At 43.1% G+C, this 26,266-nt stretch overlaps 1 protein-coding gene and 2 long non-coding RNA genes across 3 annotated transcripts in view; 2 read left to right on the forward strand and 1 right to left on the reverse strand.

Moving 5' to 3' along the window:
- LOC147826170 (uncharacterized) overlaps positions 1-5,695 on the forward strand; it is a 54,482-nt gene extending 48,787 nt beyond the window's left edge. The window contains exon 4 of the long non-coding RNA XR_015439295.1: positions 1,311-5,695. This is a non-coding gene — a long non-coding RNA (uncharacterized LOC147826170). The remainder of the gene's footprint in view (positions 1-1,310) is intronic.
- Positions 5,696-5,773: 78 nt separating this feature from the next.
- F13a1 (coagulation factor XIII A chain) overlaps positions 5,774-26,266 on the reverse strand; it is a 156,325-nt gene continuing 135,832 nt past the window's right edge. The window contains exons 14-15 of the mRNA XM_004847742.4: positions 15,385-15,521; positions 5,774-7,488 (exon numbers count right to left, since the gene is read on the reverse strand). Of these exons, the coding sequence (XP_004847799.2) occupies positions 7,335-7,488; positions 15,385-15,521 (291 nt within the window). The 3' untranslated portion in view covers positions 5,774-7,334. The remainder of the gene's footprint in view (positions 7,489-15,384; positions 15,522-26,266) is intronic.
- Positions 7,487-25,132, forward strand: LOC110349785 (uncharacterized). The gene is made up of 3 exons (XR_002396031.2): positions 7,487-13,313; positions 22,861-22,960; positions 24,529-25,132. It is a non-coding gene; the product is annotated as an uncharacterized LOC110349785 (long non-coding RNA).

The raw sequence follows: 26,266 nt of genomic DNA on the forward strand, positions 1-26,266 counted from the left end.
TTGAAGCTTAGGTCAACTCTAGAAGGTAGAACTGTCAAAAAGAAATGTGCAAAGGGCTTTGGGGTTTGGGTGGCATGGAGAATACTTGAATGGGAGTAACGAAGATGAAAGAAGCAGCCTGAGCTAGGGAACACCAGGGGGAATAACACCCCTCCCCTGCTCCCCTGGGTGGCCATTAAGATAATGCATTCATTTAACAAATGCTCATTCTGCACTAGGTACATTGCCTCGTGTGCACCCAAACCACAGACATTGCACAGTAGATGGGTGTTGTTTTAGTCATTTGGGACTGTTGGTCAATTTTGGAAAGGAAATCATTGTGATGGTTTAGCCAGGTGCTACAAGTTCTTTTAACATTTGGTAGAAATTGTCAAAGAACCCATGTGAAGGGACAACAGAAATGGAAGAGAAAACTCTCTTTAAGTGCAAAGGATGTTGTCTTCTTATGTGTTGCCACATGGTTTGCTATTTGTTCTTTGCTGTACTTATTTTCTCTTATGTACATTGATGTAAATCCCAGTTGAGGTGGTCCAAACATTAATAGTGAAGGCTACTGTTTTCTGGGTATTTTCTCAAGCTGTGTCTATAATTTGGTACTTTAGTGAGATCAGAACCCCTCCTCTCCCTGGGATCCAGACATTGCCAGCTTAGCCAGAGAATTTAGCCCTTGACTAGCAGGTCAGGGAGTTTCATTTGAGTCTGGTCAGATGATGTCAAGCAGTAAGTCCCGACGCTGTGTCTTCTGCTAAGGAGAAAAATACCCCAAAAATCCGAATTGGAGCTCAATAAATATTCATGGACAGCTTCTTAAAACAAGGAAGAAGGGCGATATAAAAACCAAAAAATTTGTGTAGCCAGACCCCGTGACAATTCCTAAGGATACTTTTTTTCCTATCAATCTTATCCAAGCATAACTAAGTCTCCAATAGTCCCTGCTTTCTGATTTTCAAGGGCTTGTATAGTTTTCTCCCCTTGACTGTGGTCTGCACTCAGTGGCTCACTTTTCATAGTTAATTTGTGAACCAGATGGAGTGGGGACACCTGTAATTTCAGTAGTGTGGGAGGTTGAGACAAGAGGACTACAAATTCAAACCCAGCTTGTGCAACTTCATGAGACTGTGTCTCAAAATTAAAAAGTCAAAGAAAAGGACCAAGGATGCAGCTCAGCATGAAGACCCTGGGTTTAATCACAAGCACTGAAAAACCACCCTAGACCCTGGAGTGTGACAATAGTAACAGGGCATCACTTCCAAAATTAGGTTACAAAAAGATTTTGGCTTCTATTTTGCTTCTCTTATCTCACTCTGTAGCTTTCTCCTTGTGCTGAAAGGCAGACGCCAAGCTGTGAGTTGGCTGGTGGACAAATCTGCATGACAAGCTACCAAAGAGGCCCCCAGCCAACAGCCATCTGGGATCTGAGGACCTCAGTCCACCGGCCTTGGAGGACCCATGGGTGAACCTGACAGCAGACCACCTCCCTGCGGAGCCTGCAGATGAGAGCACAGCCCTGGCCAGCCTTGATGGCAGCCTCTTGGGAACCCTGGAGCCAGCAGACCCTGCTAAGCCACATTTGCAGTCCTGACCACAATTATCAATGATGAAAATGACCATAGATGCGGATTTCGATGAAGTTTCATGACACCTGGATCCAAAAACAGAACAGTGCCAGTATCCTAGGAGCTCTCTGACGTCTCTCCTCCAGGTGTAACCACCATCCTGACTTTGAATTTTGTAGATCAGCTTTGCCTATTTTGGTCACTAAATGAATAGAACCATGTTACAGTATGTACTTTTTAATGTCTGGCTTCCTTTTCTATATTAGGTGGCAGTTCTTTTGTATTATAATATTTTATACCATATGTATTTTATAAATACGTATTTATTTTATTGTGCATATTTATTTTAATCTCCACATGTTAATTGTACAAATATGCCACATTTTATTTGTCCATTCTATTATAGCATATTTTAAAACATATTCCTAGGAGTGGAATGAGTAGTTTATTCTGTGCATTCTTACTTAGTAGATAATGCTAAATAGTTTTCCAAAGGGATTTCCACCTTACCAGTCATGCCCAAGGTCAATCTTATATTGCATTATTTCAGCAGGATTCTTTGTCAATTCTCAGTTCAGCACAGGACCAAGGATGCCATGGTATTTTAATGGCATACTTTATTGCTAATTCTACTAGCAATAAGAAGAATAAGGTGATCTTTTGAATACTTACTTGTTTGGAGTACTAGTTTTCAGAATGCAAGATAGAGCCAGCACTTCATTGAGTGTGATTACTTTACATATACTGAGCATTAACAGGATGAAACATTAGCAGCTAGTTAGAATACATAGAATCCATGTTGTCCTTAAATTAGACTTTTTAAAAAATAGCCAGGATTAAGGAAAAAAATCAAAGTCTAAAGCTTTTATCTTATGTTTCCAATATGGAGGTTATTTAAGTGAGCCTGGATTTTTTAAAGCTTAAATTTCATGGATAATGGCCTTTATTTTCTGGATAACATTGCTAGCAAAGGTACCACTGAAGCCTATTGCTTTCCACAATAGAGAAAGCTTTTATTGTATTATACCTATTATTCAATTTCATGTCATAATAATATTTTGTTGATCTACATGGGTTTTTAGCTTTGTGCACTTGATAAAGTTAATCGGAATATTACCAAAGATACCCAGCATTTCTTTGTAATGATCAGCACAAAAGGGGGATTCCTTTATTGGAGCTATAATTTTTGAATTCATGGTTATAGCTAAGACAAAAGAACAATTTTTATGAGCTCAGCCTGTTTCTATAATAATAGTAAAGTAGCAAGAAGCAAGTTTGGCAATAATAGGACTACACCCTGGGCACTTCTGCTTCAATGGGCTGCGTGTGGGTGGAAAATGCATGGTGGGGCGTGTCCTTGTCATCTGAAAGTCCCAGTGAGGTACGGATGTCCAAATATGAAGTATGGATACTGTCAACCACGGGGTTGTGCCAGCAACAGCAAAAGATAAGTGAATGAGAATTTTCTATTTGTACACTGAATGTCCCTGTAACTCAAAGAGAATTCTTTTCTCTCTGATTTGAGCAAATTTAGACAGTGGGCAAGAATAGCATGAAAAAATTACAATCAGACTGAGAATCTTAATGAGGCAGATTTTAAATGATTATAAAATTATCGCTCTTTCCACTGACAGATGAGCTCACATTCCCTTTCCTCTTCAATATACCGAGTCTTCCGTGGTCCCTGCCCACAGTGATTTCTTGACTGCCCAAAGTTTAGCTGTTAGGAGCTTGTGTGTCACATACTTCCATCAGTGTCTCGCTGGGACAGCCTCCACTTCTACTTTTCCCACTTGGGCCCTGGATCATCTCATTTCCATTATGAACCCCGCTGTGGCTGCACCCCAAGTCTCACACTGTCCTCACTTGTCTTGAGTTAGGCCTTCCACTCCATCTCTTTAGGCCCTGCTCTCCTTGACCCACTCATAGTCTTTCGTTCTCTATCCAGTTCCTTGCTTAGACCTTCTAACAGCTGTACTTCGCAATGCAGCTCGGAAATAACAAATTGCAACTCTGAGACATTTGCAACTCTAGCCGGTGCCTTTGTTTCCGGCCCTCCCTCTGCTTGCTGGCCTCTCACCTTCTCCTCACCAAGCTAATCGGGCCCAGACTTCCTCTTCCCTTTAGGTTGTTACACAAATTCTTCTCTGTCGCTCTCGAGCTCATCCTCTATTCTTAACTCAAGATTCAATCTAGCTCTTTCCTCTTTTGTTCTTGGAGACACAGGAGAAGACTTTTCTAGGCATCCTTGATGCTCTGGGCATGTCTCTGTTATTATGCCCATCGTAATGTACTTTGTCTGCTTCTACATTTTCATTCTTCTCTGCCTCTGGGAAGGGACAATGGACTTTTCACGATAGAATCCATAGCCTCAAGAATGACGCCTGAAGCATGCATGGATGGATAGTTGGAAAAAAGGATGGATAGACAACTGGAACACTGGGTGTTTGGTTGAAGAGTAGGGGGTATGGCTGAATGGTAGGAAAATGAATTGATGAATGCTTTATAATAACTGTAGATGAATGTTCATTAAAAAATGACCTTCTGCCTGGGGTTTTGTAATTTTTAATTGCCAATGAGTCTAGCATGAAGTCTGTTTCCCTACATCCCTTTTATAAACCAGTACACATTTTTATTTGTTATTATTCTGCAGCTCTTCAAAGAGTCTTGAGTTGGTCTTAAGTCAGCGTTCCTAAAACTTCAAGGAGACAAGAGATTAAAGAACATATGACAAATGTTATTCTAAAACCAGAGTTTGTTTTTATGCTCATTCCCATCCTGGCTTGACTTCCAATGATATGCAGTTTCCTAGCCCTTATTAGGTTCTTCATTAAGCACTTACAGGTACTTCTTTCATAAAGTTGATGAGGTGAGGTTATTTGAAAAAAATACAATGTCTGTCTATCTATGTCTCTATCTGTTTGTCAGGTGTTGTTTTTAAGGTTGGTTTTATATATTTCCTGGAATGAGCTTGTAGAAACAAGTGTTGTTATCTATCTTTTTTCTTGAAGCTCCAAGCACAAATAAGGATGTGTTCAAAAACCACTTAGCAGAGGCAGACACTAGAACTCACAGTCTCTGTTGCTAACTGGGGCATACTTCTTAGCACCCTTGTAAAATATGATTTTTAAGCCACCACATTTGTGCTGGTCAGCATTCTGTTACTGCAACAAATACCTGAGATAATCAATTTGTAAAGAGAAAAGGTTTGTTTTGGGTCATGTTTTGGAGGTTTCAGCCCACGGTTGACTGAACTTACTACTTCTGAGCCTGTGGCAGTGCAGTACATCATGTAGGGCACATGACCTAGTGAGGCCATTCTCCTCATGGTCAGAAAGTGAAAGACCATCTTCTTCAAGGGCATCTCTCCAGTGACCTGATGACCAGCTGCTGGGCCACCTCCTCCTAAGGTTCTGCCACCTCCCGGCAGTGACACGCAGGGGACTAAACCTTAACACATGAGACCTTAGGGGGACACTCCGGACCCAGACTGCAGCAGCATCAATATACAGTGCAGAATCACAGCTGTTGCAGGGGAAGGGCTGGTTCTAAGGCAAGTGACAAACTGGTTTCATCAGGTGTGCCAAGTCAGTTAACAGCCAGTGTTCACTCCTGTGCAGATGCAAACATAATCAGATTAACTTTATTTTAAGCATCTATTATATTGTCATTAACATGAATGTACCTGTTCTAAGTTAAGTGCCGAATCAACTCCAAGTCAGTTGGTGGTTGCTACACGGAGCGGGGAAGGACTCTGAGGCTCTGTCTGAGTTGTAATTATTCAGCGAGGTCCACCATGGACATAGGGTCTCCTGTATACACTTGCTACATGTTTTCCCTCCCTGCTGGAAGTCCACACCAGGTATTCATTGTGATCAGTCCCCCTGCTGGCTCTCCACTGATTTACTCCGACAGTTGACAAGGTCGTTTATGGGAAAATGTTCATGGAGATTTTTCTGTTTCTGGAAGCTGGTTTTTAAACTAAATATGCAAACTTCTTCCTTCAGTAAATGTGGTGAATAAAATGCAGAGAGGAGGTGAAGAAAGCTAACAGTGACATCAGTACTTATCAGTAGTCTTTTTTCTTAAAGGACAAATGTCTATTTTCCTGTCCAGGGTGGGTTGTTCACTGCAAAGGGAGGATGGCTTCTCAAGCATTGTGGTTAGTTGTGTGAAGCACTGAAAATTAACAGCATTCACTTCTGTGCAGATTCAAATGTAATCAGATTAACTTTATTTTAAGCGTTTATCACATTGTCATTAATAACATATTAAGGTAAGCAGTTTAACAATCTAGCAAAATACATCTCATTTTAAAATGTGGTATTGAAAAGCTTGGCACATGGAGAGAGATCTGTATGACTGGGATGTGCTGGTAGAGGGGACTCATTAGCTCTCATGGGTTAGCACCGAAGGCTCAGGAAAAGTCTCAGAGGCTTAGAAATGCAGCTACATAGACTGGAACATTCATTCTGACTCCCCACCCTCTTTCCCACAGTGTTTTTGTCAGTCATAGTCTACTGACTAAATCACACCTAGGCATTTCAATGGAGATTCTGACCATACATCCACCTTACACATAGACATCAGTAGCTTTGCCTGTTGGAGCCTTGGAGCTCAGGGCATCATTTGTCATTGGGTCAGAACTAGCACTGGTTGTTGGCAAGGCTGGGTTCATAGTACCTTTTGGCACCTGCAGGTTGAGGTGCAGTCTCAATGTAGACAATATGAAGGCACAGAGGGAATCAATAGCTGCTTCTCTGTCTACAAGTCTGGTCACTAAATCTGCCAGCTTCTCCAACCTGTTTGGCTTATTCTAGCTTAACAAAGACCAGCACCTGTGTCACTGAGCAAAGGAGATGATTCCAGAGACACAGGGGCAGGGTACCCACTAATTAAGGTGACTAATTTCTCATTCCCCCAGTCCCGAATAAGCTTCATTACTTTCTACTTCTGCACCCTAGAAAGGGTTAAAGTCAGGGATATTGATATTGATTCCTGCTGATCAAGACACTGTATGACACCTATAAAATGCGCCCTAAAGCTACATTATTTAATAGATCCGAGTATTGCACCTGCTTTCTTTTCTTCTCCTAAGTGATTAAGTTTCTCACAAATGCAATTTGTTCCTATGAGGCTGCATCTTCTTACAAGGTGAAGCTGTGAAATTTGGCAGGAAGCTGCTTGGCTGCAGGTGCAAGATGAACAACCTTTCCCCGGCTTTGCCAAGAAGAAAAATGATGTGTTCAATTCCTGGGACAAATATTCTAGCATGGGGAGTAGAACCTGATTCCAAGAGAGGGGAATAGAATTCTAAAGACCAAATCATATGCTCTGGTCCCTTCAGGGGCATATGTTACCCCCAAAAGGCTGAGCGGGGAATCAGAAGTTTTACATAAGGCCAAGTATTGAGCATATCCCCTCCCTACCCCACCCCACGAAGGGAAGCTCTCATATTTGGAGCTGCAGCCATTTGCAATGATAAATGATGACTTTTACTCTTATGAGCTATGAGAGCTTAATTAGAGCTTAATTAAAGCTAATTGTCGGAATCCTTTGGAAGGTAGAGTGATGCAAAACTAACTAACTTCCACACTGGATAGTCTGGATTTGGGAAAGTGTTTCAGAAATGCATGGCATTCATGCTCTGGGGCCCTCCCCACTCTGTCTGGATCTTCATGCCTGTTAGAGCAACAGCTAACAATTTTTACATTAGAATTTCCTCAGCCAACACTGCGAGAGGCCAAGTGCCTGGGTCCATCTCAGCCTCCTGTGCATTTATGCAGAAGGTCGTCTTTGAATCTCCAAGTCCAGCTCACCATACACATGTCTCAGGGAATCACTGGTCATGCTGGCTATCAACTTCCGAGGGCCAGAGACCCAAGGCCGACACACTTCTTCCCATTGCACGGTGGAGTTGGGATGAATTTCACTGAAAGGATGGAAAAGAGAGGAGAGGTTGGAAAATTCCACTTCTCACTGCATCAAGAAGCATGGAAGACCCCTGCCTGGGCTACCTTTTTCTCTTGGTCTACGATGGTCAGAGGACTGGAGAGCTTTGTTGGCTTATTCAGCAATTAGTAACCAAAAGAGGGCCCTGTAGGAGGCGCTGCAGAGCTAGTCAGTAACAGTCTCACTGGGCCATGGTGCTTTCTACCTGGATGCATCTGCTGCCTTTCCAGTAGATCTGAAGAGCTGGGCTGAGTCCCATCCAGCTATGAGTCAAACAAAGTCTAGTTTTACCCCAATCCCTCTGCAGTAGCCTTTTCTATGTGAATGATCTTTTACCTCTAGCTCCCTCCTGGCATTTGAGTCTGATCTGAGTCCTCCGCTGTGTTTGCTGAGGCCCTGAAGTCTAAGTAGTTGTTACCAACCCCCACTGACCTTGTTTCTAGCTCCAACATCTAGACCATGCCCCTGCCTACTACTATCTGACTTTGAGTATCTTCATGCTTTGTACTTCATAGTCCTGTTTTAAGCGCCAAACTGGGTTCCTTTTATCAATGCACATTTCTGCTACTTGTTTACTGCCAAGGCTCTATTTTGTCTCTACCATGGGTGTCTCTTTCGTGGTTCTTGACTCGCCTCTTCCTCAGTGCATGCTCAGATTATCCTAAGTCTCATGGATAAACCTTCTCATGGAAGACTGAGATCAATTAGGGCTGGGGAGATTCAGGTTTCTCTGGGGTACCTCTCACTCATCCTCCCATATAAGCTTGTGAGGAGATATTGTGCAAGATTTGTACATGTGACACTGTCCTGAGTAGATATTCTGTGACACATGGAGACTTCTATCGTGAAGTCACTTTTCCAAGATCATGTATTTGGTAAATGGGCCGAGAGTTGGTAAATGGGCTTTGATCTCAGGTTTATCTGAGCTTCAAATTCCTGCCCTTTTTCTAACATTGTCTACAAAAGATGTCTTTTCTGATCATTGTGGTTACTTTCTCACAGGTTTCATATTTCAAGCAAGACGATGCCTTTTGTTTTAGTAATGAGAGCTTCCTGCAAGTGTTGTGCCTGAAAGATTCCTGGTCTCTGCTCTCCGATCTTAGGCCAAGTCTTGTTCTGGATAGCCTGGCATGGAACCCTAGGCCAGCGTTTTTCAGGGAGTGTGGAAGGGGGATGAATAAAGACTACCATGAAGGTCTTGAAAAGGCAAAAAAGACTTGACTCTTCGTGGGGCTACTGAAGCATAGCTGGTCAGAATCAGAAAGGGCTTTAGAAATGACTTAGTCCAACTGTCACATTTTACTGGTGAGTGGACCAAAGTCCAAGCCAACAGAATCTCAAAGGTCACAGATCCAAATGGCCAGGACAATAGAAGAACTGTAATTGGAGCCAGCTGCAGAGTATTTCTAGATTCCTGTTAATAGAGTTCATGAAGACCTGAATATCAGAATGCAAAAAACAAATGATGGTAAGAAAGGCTTGTGTCATAGCAAAAGAACAGGCTGCTTCCCCCTTGATATTGACACAGTCAAATCTGCTCCATGTGTCTTTGGAAAATGTAGAGCTTGCTCCAAACATGACTCGTTCAAATGTAATCTCGGCACTTTCACAGTTCCTTTATGGTCACTGAAACGGGCACCTGCTGGATTTGAATTCCAGTGAGTTTGGAGGCCTAAACCCTCAGTAAACACTTTTGGATGCTTAGAAGTTATGAAGATAAAGATGATACATAATGAAGACTTTAAAGCGGGAAATGTTTTTGTAAATAGTATGGTTCTCTAATGAATACGATTACGTATAGGGTTTATTTAATGATTATAGCTTCCTGTCAGATGGAGCTATAGAGAAAAAAAGCAAATTTGAATGAATGTATCCATTTTAAAAATCAGACATTGCTGTCTAAACAGTGTAAAATGACTAGTGTTCATATAATGAAATTTTGCCCAGTAGCTACAGTCCCCTGGACTTGGGTCAGGAGATTTGAGCGCAAAGCCTGACTCTCCCACTTATTAGCTGTGTGAGCTCAGGCAACTGATAGTCCTTCTCTAAGCCTCAATTTTCTCATCTGCAAAATGAGGAGGATTCAATGCTTGCTGCAGCACCGATGTGAAAATGAAATGAAATGATTCAAGCAAAGAGCACAGGACAGGTCTGGTATGGACTGAACTTTCAGAAAATACTAGCTGTTGTCATGTCAGTCATGCCAGCTTCTTTGTTTCAATGATTCCAGAGAGAGTGATTCAGCTGCTTCTTCATCTACAATCCTTACCAGATGAATTTATTATGCGACAACATTTTACCTAACCATTATGTTCTGGTGACATTGAGGCAAGGTCAATCCTTTGGCTCTGACTTCTGCATTGAGGATGAAGTGGAAGGAGTGTTACCTCATGGCTGCTTTAGTCGGTAGCTATAGATGGATGAATCTGCTAAGGAGACCATAAAGCAGTGTTGGTGACATTAGTGAGTGGGCTGAGTTCTACGCCAAGGTCTTTTAGTGAGTAGGCTGAAGTCTGTGGCAAGCTTGGGTCTCCCGGGACGTGTGGACTTAGAGGATGGCTGGATCTGCACACACACGGCTGACTGTACGTGAGTGTCTGTCTTGGCACACAAGAGACCATGTCCCTCTGAAAAGCCTGTGTTCAGGTGAATGGAAAGGTGCAGAGTGAGGATCGAGGGGGAAGGAGAGATAGGAGGCAAGGTACTGCACTGCATTTCTTACCCACCCATGAGGAAGGTATCCTTACCCCTCTGGTTATAGGTGAGAAAATTACATTTCAGAGACATCAAGAGGCTTCTTTCCCATTGCACAGCGGGTATATGGCTGAGCCAGACAAGGACCTCACTGTTCATGTCAGTGAACTATGAAGCTATGAAGGGAGCAGGGGCTGTGGGAAGGACGGGTCAGAACGGGGTAATGGAGATTTCTCCAAGACATCTGGGCTCAGGCTGGGTAAGGCTTTTCCTCTTTGACTCCATGGAAGGAACTGGTGGACAACACCAGCTTTGCACTGGGGTTGTGGTGGCAGGAGCTGCTAAGAAGGGAGGGCTATCAAAGTCAGGAGTGGCTCAAGGGTTTCAGCCCCCGAGCCCTCTTTTGCCTTGGGGGACTGGGGCCACACAGGATCGCTTTAAACAGAGGTAAAGGGTGGGGGGAAATACAAGGTCACAGGCCTGCAGTTGATCTCTCCTATGTCAAGTTAGAATCCCAAGATTACTTCTAATGTCAAAAAAATAATATTCTTTCTAGCTGCAGTGGGATTAAAAAGGGAAAGGCCGCAAATCATAGAAATCTATCCACTAAATAAGAATTTCCCTTCCTTTCCTATCTGTGGCCAGTGAATTGGAAACAGAATCTGTGGCCTTGCAGAACTCTCTCCATGGCATTAACATTGATATTTTAAAATGTCTAAATTAATTTGATATTTGTTAGTGGCTTTTCTTAGCTTTGGTTCTTTATAAATGTGGTTTTATAAATTATTTTAGCCTGTTAAATAAAAACCACATTACATGAAAATGCACATGTACATAACTTATATATGTGCATATTTTTTCAAACCATGTAAATTCACTTTGTGACTCAAAGTTGGAAAAACACTAACCTTGCCATTGTTTTTCTCAGCTATAAAAGGAGGGCACTACTGGACAGGGTGATGAGAAGGTAGGATGAGTTAATATTTGTACTTCACTTAGGACCATGGCAAGTGCCAAGAAATGTGAAAACCCTGTTATTGTTCTCATTATTACCACTTTCACTTCCACCTTTGTGGTTATTGCTTGCTCTGCCTAAACTCTCAGCAAAATAATTTAGAAAGTTTCCTCCTGCCCTTATGTAGAAAGACAATTCTTTGTCCTTAATTTACAGTGATCAATTTGATATGAATATCAGTTTAAGATGCTTATTTCTCAAGAAACGTGCTCCTTTCAGCCAGATGCATTCATTCTCTCCCTCTGTTTTCCCATGTGATCAATCAGACACACCTTGAAACAGTTCTTCTGCTCAGGGATCTGCCCTGAGAAGAAGTGTAATACAGGTGACTACCTCAAATAGAAACGCAGTCTTAGGCTTTACCTCATCATTAGTTCTTGCTTATGAAGCCAGGTGCATAATGGTGTGAACATGAGAAAATACGCAGACACGAAGATATACATGCTTTCTGTTTTACCTACAGATAAATATATACTAGAAACCTATTTCCTGGGAATGGATGTTGTGATGAATGATCTTCAGTAATGTGCTGAGCCATCAGGACACACTGGCCATTTATCATCTTGAATGCAAGCAGGCAAATGGGATTATTATTATAATAAACTGCAGCTACCCATGGCTTTTCCTCTCTGTGTCTAGCTTTTAGTTTCTGCCCTACTTGAGAAACTTAAAGTTTAAACCCAAACCTCAAAGTTGGGGAAATTTATTCTTGAAAGAACTCCCAGAACCTGATCCTTTTTTAAAAAGAAAATTGAATCTGGAAGACGAATTATTTGATGTTCTGGAAATATCAACTGCAGAAAGCTAAAAGCCAAGAGTCTGTGGGAACAGAAACTCTGAGCATCTGAGGCAGGTGGGAGGCCGTGGGGAAGGAGCAGGAAGGTAAACCACACCGGGGTAGAGCTAGCTGGTTGGCATCCTGAGCGGAGATTGAAACACAGAATTTCCTTCTTTGTTCCTATTTCCAATTTCTTGCTCACCAGCTCCTGACTTCAGGTCCTCTACTTTAGGCTTGAGACCCCTTACCTTCTAGATTTCACTCCAGCAAAAGGCATGAGTGGAAGGATGGGGTTGGTAATTCCCTGGCCATTTAAGATCTGTGTTCTACAGTCTCATAAAGGATTTTGGTTCTATGCAATTGCACTTTCTAGAAGCCCACGTTATTACACGGATCTGGCACTCTCAGATCAGATCTCAGCAACCCAGAATACAGTGAAGTGCTTCCAATTACCTGACTATATGAGAGAGGGCTCTGGCTGGCTCAGGTCTTGGTTGTAAAGGTGTGTGCCAGAGTCAGGAGGAAACAGAGAAAGGAGTGTTTGCTGCAAAGCCCCAAGCCCGTCCAGATAACAAATGTTTTCCATGTCATGCTCCCCCCACCTCACCTCCAATTTCAGATTATATCTGAAAAATACAGCTTCCCTTGCCTGGGGGAGATTCCACCCTGGATCTGAGTTCCCACAAGAAATTGAGGACTATTGTCGATTGAACATTTGTGTCTTCCCAAAATACTACATTGTTTCTCTGATGTGAAACCAAAAGTGGAAATAAGGACTAAAATGTATAATAGATAGTGGGAAATGGGAAGAAAAAAGTCCAGATGGGAAGGGGAACAAAGGAGGAGGGAGGGAGAAAGGAAGGAAGGAGCAAGAAAACAAAGTGAAAATAGAAGAAAAAAATGGAAGCAGAGCTTCTGTACATAGGGAGGGGAGAGGGCTTGAGGGGAGGGGAGATGGGAAAAGAGGCGGGATGTACCATGTACAGGTGCAAATTCCCCACGATGAGTGTATCATAACGTATGTCTAAAATGTAAATGTTTTGCTATTAAAAAAAATCCTGTGTTGAATCCCTGCCCTGTAATGTGATGGTGTCTAGAGATGGAGTTTTGAGAGTTCATTAAATTAGATGATGTCATGAGGGTGGGGTCTTTGTGAGGTGATTAGTGTCCTAAGAAGAAGAGACATCAGAAAGCTTGCGCTCCATCTCACTCCATGTGAGCACGGTGAGGAGATGACAGTCTCTAAGCCATGAAGAGAGTCCTCATGAGGAACCAGTTGGCTGGGTCCTTCACCTTGGGCTTCCCAAGCTCCAGAACTGTGAGTAATAAAGGTCTGTTGTTTAAGCTACCCCATCTATGGTATTTCCACTGTAGCAGCCCAAAATGATGAAGGCAGAGCACCTAGCTTCCTGTCTATGCACCTAACTGCTATAAACCTGTGTGTTGGCAGAAAGTACTAGTGGCTCTCTATGTCAGCAAGTGGGAAGGATGTGTTCTTTGTGTCCATGTAGGGACTGGCCTCATCCATTCTCTCCCAGTTTCACTCTGCTTTGACCACCCGATGTCAGACATTAACAATGAGCAAAACAGCCTGAGATTGATCCTAAGTGAGTCCTACACTGAGGGTGGGGAGAGGGAGAGAGAGAGTGCCATAATTCCCTTCGAGCGGACATTCACAGGACACAGCATCTCCCACTGTCGCCAAGCTTCCACATACAGACCTGTGGGGACACTCATCCAAACCTCAGCAGGTGTGCTGGCCTCAATCAAGGTGGGATTCTTGGCACAGCCAATGTACAAAGGCAGCATGAGGCCCTGGTACCCTCAGAGGGAGCTTGTGGGACTACTGTTTCAGAAGGATAAATTGGATCCTGCAGGGGCTGTTTGGGAGAAGCGTGTTTCACTTCGCCTTAGCATTCCTTGCATCTGATTTGAGTGGGAGGCTGTGAGAACGGGTGAGTGAGGCTGTCGTTTCTGACAAAAGCCAGGCTATTGTTACTGACCTCTTTCTCTAGCTGGGGTGGATTTCTAATTCAATTCTTATTTTTCTGCAACATTCCTATTAGCATAGGAAAGCCTTGTGCATGCATTTTAAGAAAAACACTCAAATTATTTTCTCTGCTGCATATTTCATCTGCAATAAGGCGTCTCCTAAATGACAGGACACAGAAGTTGTGAGTCCTATAGTTTGGAAGAAATGCAGATTCCTTTGTGGGAATAGAGCTGACCTAGAGAGGGTGAGGTCTTACACTTTTTCTACAGCTTACAGAGGGGGGTCATTTCCATGACGGGCACTGGAGAAATTCCTGACATGTCTGGCCATAAGGCAGTTTCCAAAGCCCTCCACTTCCTTTTCTGTCCCATAGAAGGTCACCCCACAGGAAATGAGCTGGGTTGATTGATGCTCACAGGGACTTATTTGTGGTAGAAATGAAAGTAATAAGCCTCAAAGATTGGGACCCATTCTGGATGTCACACTTTAAGCAGGGCTCTGACAAACTGGAGTGTGCGGAAGAGAGAGGGAGTGACATCGCATTAGAGGCAAGAAAGAGGAAGCATGGGCAGGAATTTGGTCCCAAGTAGAGAAGACTCAAGGAAGATGAGACAGCTGTTTGCAAACATTTTCAAGGCATCAGGCTGAAGACAGATGGGCTCTATTTTGTGCCAGTCCAGACAACAGAATTAGGATCACTGCTAGGACAAAAATATAAACAAGATCTGTTTTCCCACAGTTACAGCTACCTGACCATGGATTTGGTCTCTTCTGTTGGACAATAGTTTTTATCAACAGAAGCCACAGAAATAGACCTGGAGGGCATAATCTGATGGTGCTAGGTTTGGAAGAGGCTGAGTACATTCCTAATATTACAAGGCTCTGATGGAGGCAAGTTCTAGAACCCTCAGGCTCAACTAAAAGAATAGAAAAATAAAAGCAAAAAATAAAAGCAACCGTTACCGACAGTGATTGGTTGGCAAAATCCAAGAGGTAGACTGGGGAGAAAGAGCCCATTAAAAGGGCATCTTTCAGCATCATATCTAATACTCTGTACAAGCATGGTGATATTGAGGACACTGGAGGGTTGATATATGGGGAGGTCTTGTGTGAAAGTGATTGAAACTTGGACTGAGGAATCAGCAGCCTTGAGTTTGAATTTTAGTTCTACCTTTATAAACTGTGTAACATGGAGACCCCATCAACTGCCCCCTGAAATTCTAAATTTGTCAGCTATAGAAAAGAGATGCTAATGGTTATCTGTCTCCCAGGGGTGGGTTTAAAGATTCAAGTGCTGGTTGAACCAACCCTATTTTTTCTCCCATGCCCCACATAAATGGTCCATAAGAAATTGCAGCTTCTGAGACACTGTTCCTGGGGATTTCATTTCACTTACCGGAACATTTTCCTTTTGGGTTTTAATAAACCAGGACCATCTAGGTATATCCAGACGTTTTGTAGAGTTTCTTTTAAAGGATTGGTAAATTCTACAGTGACAACCATGTCAGAACCAACCATTGCGGCTCCTCGGACCTAAGAAACAGACAAGGGAGCAAATAACAGCACATTAGCACCAAATAAAACCTTGTTCAGCTTCCCTGGCTCCTTAACCATTTTCATTTTTGCTGAAGTTCCATATTGCATTTATGTTTTGGCAATGTGACCAGTGTTAGAGGAGAGCATATTGCTTTGACTAAGGAATACCTACTGAGGAAAAGATGGAAAATTACTAATTAGAATCACAGTCTTTTCCTCATTATGAAACCACCCTAATTAGAGCTCAGGTTAATAGCCATAGCCACTGGCTGCTCTCTGTCTGCAGGAGGTGGATTTGGTGTAGCAACAGACTTCCTCGGTAAAAGTAGCCAAGTGAACTCTGCTTCTGGAAAGGATGCAAATTTCCTACCATAGTGTGAGGGATTCCCGAGGTCAAGAGGCAGAAGACACTCCTGGGAGGTTTGCTGTCTTACTTCTAGACATGTTGGAAAGATATTGAAGGAAGGAGAGCATCCTAGTGTTGAGCTGGAAGATGAGGACAGGAGACTTTTCATCTGCAGCCACAACATCTAGGTTCAGGAGGGTAGGAGTCTAGGAGGATACACGGCTACTGTGCGTGAGTTCACCCATCATAGTTCTCAAGTGTCAGGTATTTGGAGAGCATCACGTAGGAGAATCAGAGGTTGATGTCAACTTTGACACTGGCAGTGGAGTCTTGGGCGACTCATTCAAACTGTCCGAGACTCAGTTTTCTTCTTTCTAAAACTGGACTGCTATTCACATGGAGCAACCTTGTAGAACGCTATTATTATTATGACTATTACTGTTATTATTATTATTGTTATTGCTTGTCGTGTGTAGACTCTGTGCCACACAGTTGGAGCTTTATGCTTCCCCAGCACAAATTCAATGTGCCGGAAAACAGCCAGGGAGCTGTAGGACTTGTTTGTTTCTTGGTCTGTTTGTGTCAAATGGCTGGATCTGTATATGTCACTTGAGAACATGATAATAATAATGATGACACTATTTCTTCCCTCCTAAGAAAGGGGTGAAATAAGAATGCACATAAAGCAGCCTTCAGGTGCAATGCAAAGGCTCAGTACATCATAGCACATGATCGTTTTTAAAGTAGCAGTGCTCTTGGCAGTTTTGGTTTATTTACCTTATATTTCAGTCCACTTTTAACTCCAATAGCAACCCAGTGCCCAATAAATATTTAAGTTAGATGAACTGTTTAAAATGGGATTTACTGGTTGCTTGAGTGTTCTATGTAACAACACAGCCATTATTAAACCTTATTTCTTTAGCCAGTGTGGAGTAGAGAAGGATCCACATGACAATGAGATTTTCTTATGAATGGAGATAAAGAGGAAGGGCATTTACCAGAGAAGAGCACTTTTTCTTACAAACTCTACAGTCAAGAATGAAATCTTATGGCTTTACTCTTCAAGTCATAGTTTGTGATTAATTTGTGTCAATGGGGAAAGTGAAAATTTCCACCATTTCCTCATGTTTATTCCATTCATGTCCCCTTCCCCTGGGGGCAGTGGGTGGGGAGCTGGGGTCAGAGGCAATATCCATGGGGCAGACAGTGATTATATTGGTGGCAACAGCAGACACATCTGGAGAGCATGGATTACGTGTTAGACAGGGCAGTCAGGGAGGGCTGCAAGCAGTGGAAACTTTCAAATACAGAAGTCTCCAACCACCTCAGACCATTAAATTAGAATCTTGGGGGATGGAGCCTGTAATTTGTTTATTTTAATAGGAGATCGTGGCTAATTTGAAAGATACAACATCTTTTCTTAAATATTTTACGTATAATAGGTGCATAGGTTCAAGGTGGTGAGAAACTTAACATTTGTACATGACTAATGTCCAGCCATGAAGTTTAAGCTTGGTTACAACATGTGGTTCGTAAGGGTATGCGCTATTAGGTGGTATATCGTCTGTGAGAGATACCTTGAACTCTGGTAAACATTTGTGATGTTTCTTTGATAATTTCTAGATTGTAACTGAAAATAAAAGATTGTGTATTTTATTTTATAACTATAATAAATCCAATTTTCAAGTGTTTTAAACTTTTTCTCATTTCAGCACATACTATTACTGAATGCATCACTTGGGTACATGTGACTTCCCCTGTCATCGTTTGCCCTGTGACCTCCTTTAAGCACCCTGTTGATTACTAAGGACCAGTTGAGAATGTATGGTGACATATGTTCTCATGTAAGCCTTACAACATGAGGGCAGGATGTGCACCAGTTACTAGGGACTTAGGACCAAGATAATAATACAATGATAGCTATTCCCTTAAGGAGGAGAAGGAGTTTTGGGGCAGGATTATGGAGGCTGGCACTCCTTTTCATGGAAAAGAAAACTATGGTTCAGAGAAATAAATATCTTGCCTGAGAATCGGCAGCTACTGATTAGAATGGGTCTCAAGTGTAAGTCTGTCTAAGTAGAGAGCCTGGACTTGGAGGCCAGGACCCTGAGCCCAGAGGAGCTGGAAAAAGCTAGTGACTCAGCAATAACAAGACAACCCGAACCTTTTGTTGGGAGATCCAGAATGCCAGTTGAGAGTAAGGGAGCTTTTCAAAAAGTGGGTGAAGTGTTGGGTTTGGAGCCACAGTGGCAAGATAGAGAATAATAAGGCTCACCAGGGGAGGAGGCAGGTTAACTAACGAACATGGCAGAACATAAACCAGAAGTTACTTTTATGCTGTTGGGGACATTGACTGTGGATGGATTAGCCTGACTTGAAGGTGGTGATAGAGACAGTAGTCAAGGTCTAGACCGGGGTTTCTCAACCTCCACATGATTGACATGTAGGGCTGGACACATCTTTATTGTGAGAGCGTGTCGTGTGCAGTGTAGAATGTTTAGAAGCATCCTTGGCTGATAGCACCCGCCCCCCCCCATACCAAACAGGACAACCGTAAGTATCTCCAACAACTGACAAATATCTCTTGGGCAGCAAAATTGCCCCCTAGTTAAAAAACAGTGCTGGAGCTGGGAATTTAGCTCAGTGGTTCCGGAGCCTGCCTCGCAAGCGCAAGGTCCTGAGTTCGATCCCCAGTACCAAAAAAAAAAAAAAAACAACCCAAAAAACAGTGCTGGAGATAAAAAACAAGGATGACAGTGTGAATTTGTCACTTTCAACCTGGAGATCTGGACTAGATTAATTTAAATGTTGGAGGTGTAGAAGTGCATCGGAATACTGTAAGTTACACAGTGCCTTTGTTTTAATTTTCTAGTGTGTCCAGTACAGTTTTCCACATTAAAAGTTTTTCAAAAACGTTTTGAATTTCAAAAAAATGTACAAAATAAAAGTAACATTTGCAAAAGCTGTCTAGTTTAGAGAAAATGAGGTTGCTTCAGAGACGCTGCTGGCAAAAATGCTTTGTATGATGACTTTGATACTTTCCAGAGAAGGTACTATTTCAGAGCTGTCTGCCTTCTCCATGGCATGCTATACAAGTGTGCACACAGACCCCTTAAAAATAAATTGATAACCTCTGCTAAGCCTTTCTCCACACAGACATACACAGCAGCACACAAAAGATGGGTATGCTATGGGCATGGACTTTAGGGAATTTACTGCAGATCCATGAAGGTTATCCAAGGTGTCCTGGGGCCCAGGAACTCCTGACGAGGACCCTTCCCATGCCAGTAGACCTGCTCTACAGGCAGATTTCTATGCTACAGAAAGCAAAGTCTACCCTTTAAGGTCACTGATGAATGTGACAGGGGACATTTAGTGTGGGCGGAGTATCCCATACCTGAAATGCTTGCGACCAGAAGTTTAGATTTTAGAGTTTTTCAGATTTTAGGATATTTCCAAAGATTTTATGAGTTAAATATTCCTCACGTGAACTATTTGAACATCCAAGACTTTTTCAGCAACTCAGAAAGTTTGGCTTTTGGAGTTTTGGGTTAGGGAGGCCCAAACTGCATTTGAAAGGCCCTTGCGTTTGGGCCTTCATGGTAGGCGCCAGGTGTGACTATGATCAGACTACACCTTCTTGTACAATTTCATGGGTTATCCCTATTCGGCTTGTTTTCAGGTGTACTTGGCTGAGGGCTTAGGTGTGTCAGTGCTGCTCGGACTTCCCGTGGAGCCAGGTGGAGGTGGGGAGAGATGCAGGGAGGAGAAGAGGGTCCCTTCCCTGGTTGTGTGGTGTTTCTTCAGCAGCTAACAAATACTTGGTGTCCCTTTTCTGACATTTGTCTCCTGCACCTGTGATAGTGAATCCTAGAAACTCAAACCAACTCAAACATAAAAGCCTGCCCAATATCACCATTTCTGCTGGGGATTTCTTTTAGCACTGGGGATTAAATCTGTGGCCTTCACACTGAGCCACATCCCCAATCCTTCACTTTTTATCTTAAAACAGGGTCTTGCTAAGTTATGCAGGTTGGGCTTGAACTTGCAACTTCCTGTCTAAGCCTCTCAGAGTGCTGGAATTACAGGTGTGTGCCATCACTCCTGGCTTTGCTTGGGAAATTTAAGTGGAGGTATTTCTCCCACTGCCTTTGAGGAAAATGGAGCCTTCACACACAGTTTTCATTTCATATGTTGATGTAGGTGACATGCCATGCTATGAGAACAATGGCTATGGTGAGAGACAAGGCCTGTTTTCCTTGAATTCTCCCAGGAATCTACAGAGCTCCCCCTTTTTAGTGCTGTGAAAAACGCTTGCCTATTAGTTTAGCTGTATATCTGATTTTCTTTCTCTCATAAAACCTTAAATAAAGAAAGATTTTAGGCAATCCAGAGAAGGTAAGGTCAAGAAGAAACCTTCATGTGTATCGACTTTACAGAAGCAGGTCTGTTATGTGGACTGGAGAAAAGAACAAAGCATGTGTCATACTTGGTGATACTGACTGCTTTTTCTGTACATTTGATGGCTCTGAATTTTTAAATATACCGTTTAAATATATGGCTTTAAAAATCAACCAGGCATATGATACTTTTCCAAGTTCAAGGTCATTCACCAATACTGACGTATAGAATTCTTGTCCTTTATGCTATTTCAGGATAATGAACAGAGACTCTGATTCTTGGCTTAACAAGAAAGTCACTAACGTGCACACATATGCACACACATACACAACAGATATACATACACTTTTTGGAGAAGGAATTACTTTTTAGGAAATTACAAGCTATCTTCCATTGAGAATATGCTTTGTGAAATACATAACTGTATTTAAAGCCAAAACTGGAGTGAAGAAAAAAGTTTGAGAAAGACTAAGAATGAATTCAGTTGGCGATTGGAGTCACACAATTTATTAGATTCACCTACTGGTCCTTATTTCAAGAACTCTCAATCATGTCTTCCACACATGACTAGAAATTGAATTTTTTCCCTCCTACTCATCCTGTGGTCACTGCTGCTAATAAACAATTACTCATCTGTTAACCGTGCTCACCAACTCCTGCACCTGCGCTGCTTCTAGCTAACACCTGGGCCAGCCTTTCCTAAAGGATGTGAAGTTTTCTACAGTCAGGACGCTTTCAAGCCTCTGCTGGCCAACGTGGCAGCCACTATCACATCCGGTTATTTAAATTTAGAATTAAAATTGAATAAAACTTTGAAGTTCAGTTCTTCAGTGTCACTAGTCATATCTCAAGGGCTCAAGAGACTCATGGGGCTGATGGATAGAGTATTGGATAGTGGAGATTTAGAATACTGCCAGCATTGTAGAAATATCTCTTAACTCGTTTAATCCTCACAACCCTAAGAAGTAGATACTATGGGTCTTCATTTTGCAGATGAGGAAGCTGAGGTCCAGAGAAGCTAAGCAACTGGCTTGAGTTCACGCAGCACTATGGTTTAGATCTAGAATGTCTCCCCCCAGAGACTCCTGTGCTCAGAAGTGCTGCTACTGGAAGGTGATTGGATCATAGGGCTGCTGTGGGCATCAGTGGGTTCACCCACTGATGCATTCACAGCTGATGTGCTGTGAGGAGGTGGGATCAAGTAGAAGAGGTGGCTCCCTGGGGTTGTGACCTGGCAGGGTTTCCACATCTGTCCTACAGCCCTCCCTTTTCTCTCTGCTTCCTGGCCACCATGCAGTGAACGGCTTTACTCTGTTACAGTGTCTCTGCCTTGGAGCCAGATGAGCACGGACTGAAACATGAGCCAAAATAGACCTCTCCTCTTTAAGTTGTGGGTGTTGGCTATTTGGCCCAGTAACAAGGAAAGTGACTAAGACTCACAGTTAGTAAAAGGGTGAATGGGACTTAACACAATTCAGTACCAGGTCACTGTATAAACACACCCTATACTGACTCTGCTTAATAATAATAATAACTTGGCTTTAGTGAGTGTTTACTTAGCAATGCAGACCTTCTGTTCATCATTTTACTTATATTATCTTATTTAATTCAGACGCTCTGGGGGCTTAAGGCACACATTATTACCACAACCCCCGCCCCCGCCCCGTTCTGTTGGTATGAAAGTGAAACTTAGAAGATAAATAAAATGCTTTCAGAGCCAGGAAGCTGGCAGAACCAACCTGCATATAAATCTAGGTCTTTCTGACTCTAAAACATTTATCTTTAAACTTTACCTGTACTGTGATCTCTGACAGATGAGAGATAAAAATAGTAACTTCCTTTTTTTGCGGGAATAGCTTCTATATTTTCTGAAACCCACTGGAGAATCATTTGCAGTGTTACCTTTTCATGTTATCGCTAAACCATCCATGGAGGGCAATGATTATAAGTTGACCCTGAACTAAATTTGAAAACACATACACCACCCACTTCTTTCTTTTTGACTTTATGGGGGAAAGAATTAGATTCCTCTGCCACAGTGAAACGTGACAAGGTGGCCTTGGGACCTTGATATGTATTATGTGATGATAATAGGATTTTCTATTTAGGGTAAAGATAGAGATTTCATTTTAAAAAGATATTCAGTGGCCCAAACATAGTGGAACTACATGACAGGTAGATGGGATTGGTTGTTCTAGGTGTTTTTCTTTGTGTGTATTTTCTTTAAGATTAAAAAACCCAGTAAACTAGAAATTCATAGAGCAAATTATGCCTTAGATACCCCAATTACCAATGAGGTCTCATTTTCCTTCTCAAAGGCATGAGGTCACAGAGCTGTGCTGAGGGGATGAACAGAAATGCACATATCAGAGTGGCAGAGGTGCTACGCACAGATGGGCTGACTGTGCCCTCCTGGCTGACCAAGCACACTGTGGCCAGAACAGCCCACAGATGGGCAGAGTCAGCTCCCTGAGCACTTAAACCTGTGACTGCTGGTGTCTCGCCTGGGTTCCCAGGGTAATCGGGATTTGCCTGCTCAGTGTCCCTTGTGGCAGGACCTCACAATCAGACCTCTTATTTCCTCTGCAGATGGCCTGGGACAACATTGGGAATACAGATGTCGGGACACGTGCGCGCACAAAGCAATGTTCTTCCAGGTGTGGCCAAGGAGAAATCAAGCTGGACTCAGGTTCTGAACAGGGGCAAGTGGCTTGATCTCTTTGGGCCTCAGTTTCTTGTGAGGTTTTGGGATGATTTAATGTAATATTTAGGTGGCAGAGTACCTGAACTTACTAGCACTTCTTGAATCTGAGGTTTAAAGGGAGAAAATATTGCTTGGATGACCATGAGAATCTCCTCACCCCTGAGTACCCCTATGGGAGTGATGAGCATTTCATTTTCCAGGCATGGAGAAGAGAGCCACAGAGGAGTGGAGAAGCTGACCTCCTTCGCAGGTCCCCTGCTCCTGGCTCCTGCTGCAGGCCAGGGCAGGGTTGAGCCCTAGTTATTGAGGCAAAGTTGCTGAGAGCACAGGGAAGCTGAGAGAGAGTGTGCTTGTCTGCACACATGGACAGTGTTGTGATTTAAGTCTTAAATATTCCTTAAATGCCTCCAACTAAAGGCTTGGTGTACAGCCTGTGGTGCTACTGGGAGGTGGTGGAGTATTTAGGGGTGGGACCTGGTAGGAGGAAGTGAGTTCACTGGGGGTGTGGCCTTGAAGGGGACAGTGGCACCCAGCTTCCTGTCTTCTGTCTTTGCTTCCCTGCTACCATGAGGTGAGCAGCTTCTTCTGCCATGTGCTCCTGCCATGAGGCACTGCACTGCCATGGGGCCAAAGCAATAGGGCCAAGCATGCAAACATGGACTGAAATCTCTGAAATCATGAGCTAAAATAAATCTTTCCTCCTTTAATTTGATTATCTTAGGTATTTGTCACAGCAATGGGAAGCTAACTAAGACAAAAAGAAAATAGTCAGGGCTTAGTGATGATTAGAACACAGTCTTTGTTTTAATATTCTACTTTGATGAAAAGCTTGGGATATTTAGGTTCCTACAGAGCAAAACAAAATTTTCCTTACATGTCACAATTTACCTAGTTGCTGTCCAGTCCTATAGGACACTGACTGCATCCCAAATGGTTCTCTGATTTTAATTTGCCCCCTAGATGAAAGTGTATGAATTGGGATGCTGGAGGAGCAGGGTATCAGGACCTAACTCAGCAACACCCCCCACTGCCGCCTTGCTCTGGGGACATGCATAGTAGGGAAACTAAGAGGATTCCATGCTTAACCTTAATAAAAATCATGGGCATCTAATGGAAGGCTCCAATTGGAGCTGTGGCAAACTGTCCTATGTCTACAGTCAGGAGAGATCTAGATGTTGGGCTGAGCCATGGTATACTTGGGCCAGGTAGAAAAGGGAGCCCCTCTTATACTGCAATGGCGGACCCCACCAGGCTACAGGGCTTGAGGAGCGGTGATGGTTGATGTGGTCCCCTATCTTCCTCCCTGCCCAGATGGGCACAGTCTTCTCAGTTGTCAGTGGTGGCCTGGAGGGGAGCCTGCCCAGAAAACATTCCTTGTGCCCTCTTTGGGGGTGTGGGGTGGACAGTGACACTTCCTGTGTAACCTATTTTACTGGCCCCATTTCACATATTAAGTGGTTAAGTTGTGAGCCCAAAGCTGTGCAGCTAGGACCAGAAATAGGCCTGACGCTTGCTTGTCCCTCATTGCCTGGGCTTTCTGCTTCTGGTAACAGGGCCTGCTGGTGAGCATCCTGGGTCTCCTGCTGTAGTTGATTTTCATGAGGACATTGAAGCCACAAAACCTTCACAACTAGCCGGGACTGGGAGAAACCTATCAGATTGCTGTTCCTACATCATGGGCCACAGAGCCCAGGCAAACCAGTCTACAGTATAGAGACCAGCTGGATTCCTCTGTGGCCCCCATCCTCTCCAAAAGAACAATTGTTCATGGAAATTAAAGCGGTGATGAGGCTTCTCCTGACTTAAAGCGATCAACACATGGGAAGGCAGAGAAAATTCCATGTCTGCTTTTAATAAAATATACTTTTCTCATCAAAATATTTTGATAGCACAGGAAAAGAGATGTGTGCTCATTAAATTTTAATGAATGTCTATCCCTGCCATTTTCCATATGAGGATCACACACCATGACTCATTCCTGGTAGGTGCTGGGAATAGTTAATTGGGAACAAATTTAACCCAAACACAATCTTCATTGCCATAGGGATGAATGGAAGCCAAATGGAGTCCATCAGGAGGTAAGAACAGGTAGCCACAGGCCTGGGGGCTTTGGTTGACATGACATGGATTCAGATAGGTGGGCCAATACTGTTCTAGTTCAGCCTATATTTGCTTGGGGAAAAAAAGGGAGTTAGAAAAGAAGGGCTGGATTCTAGCCTCCAGGGATCTCCAGTTCCAAGACTGAGCTGGTGACTCCAGAGGACAATACTTTGGGCAAAGACTTTGAAGAGAAAGAAGGGAGAACTCTTGGGAGGGCAGAATTGATGATAATTTCATGGTAACTCTCCATAATTGCCACAGAAGCCTCTTTGTCCACAGAGTCAATTACAAAGCTCTCATCCATGAAGTTTAGACCCACTTCAAAGTGGCCCTAAGCCACCTTGCTGAGGTTATCCCTCACTCATGCCCAGCTACCAACCTCTACTCCTGCCAAGGTGGACTTCCTGCTACTCCCTACACCTGCTGTCTACTTCGCTGGCCCTTGCTTGATTTTCTCTAGCATCTGTCATGGTCTCTCCACCTATATCTACTGGCTGAATGTTTTCTACTCATTGAGGATCATGTCTCCTTTGATATCCTTAATTCTTGATGCTCCATTCCACTTGAGCTCATATGACCTCTCCACCCTTGCAACACTCAAGCCCTTTTGTTACAAGTCACCACCTCTGCTTTCTGTGAGGCCTGCAGCATGACAGCAGTGCAGCCTCATGGTCACCTGAGCATTCTTCTGAGTCAGAATGAGCTGCTTTGGAAGCTTCCCCCTTCCCTTATGAGGTGCGTAATTATGGGCCAGTCCCTTACGAACAGAAGTAATTGTAGTAATAACATCAGCCAACATACACTGGTGTTACTGTGACTCAGGCATTAGACATCCGTGGGCTCACTTAATGCCACAAGAACTCTATAAAGTGAGTATTTCCATCCCCTGTTTCATACAGATGGGGAACAGGATCTAAGGGGGGGGGGCAGTGATTTGGCCAGGGTTCCACAGGTATTATGTTGAGAAAGCAGGCTTTGTATTTAGACAGTTGGGGTCCAGAGCCCATGCTTTGACCACTGTGCAACATAGCACTACACTTTCTAGGCCTCTTGAAGACAAAGGTCAGCTCATATGATGGTAATGAATTTTAATTCATAGAAGAGAGATGCTCAATAAGACTGCTTAATGAATCATAGTTGCTGTGATTGTCATTGCTGCATGCTGGCCTCTACCCTCCGCCTGCCTCTAAG

The sequence above is a fragment of the Heterocephalus glaber genome, unplaced genomic scaffold, assembly GCF_053883595.1.
Source record: "Heterocephalus glaber isolate CG9 unplaced genomic scaffold, H.glaber_assembly_v1.0 deba00001472, whole genome shotgun sequence".
Lineage (NCBI taxonomy): Eukaryota > Metazoa > Chordata > Mammalia > Rodentia > Bathyergidae > Heterocephalus > Heterocephalus glaber.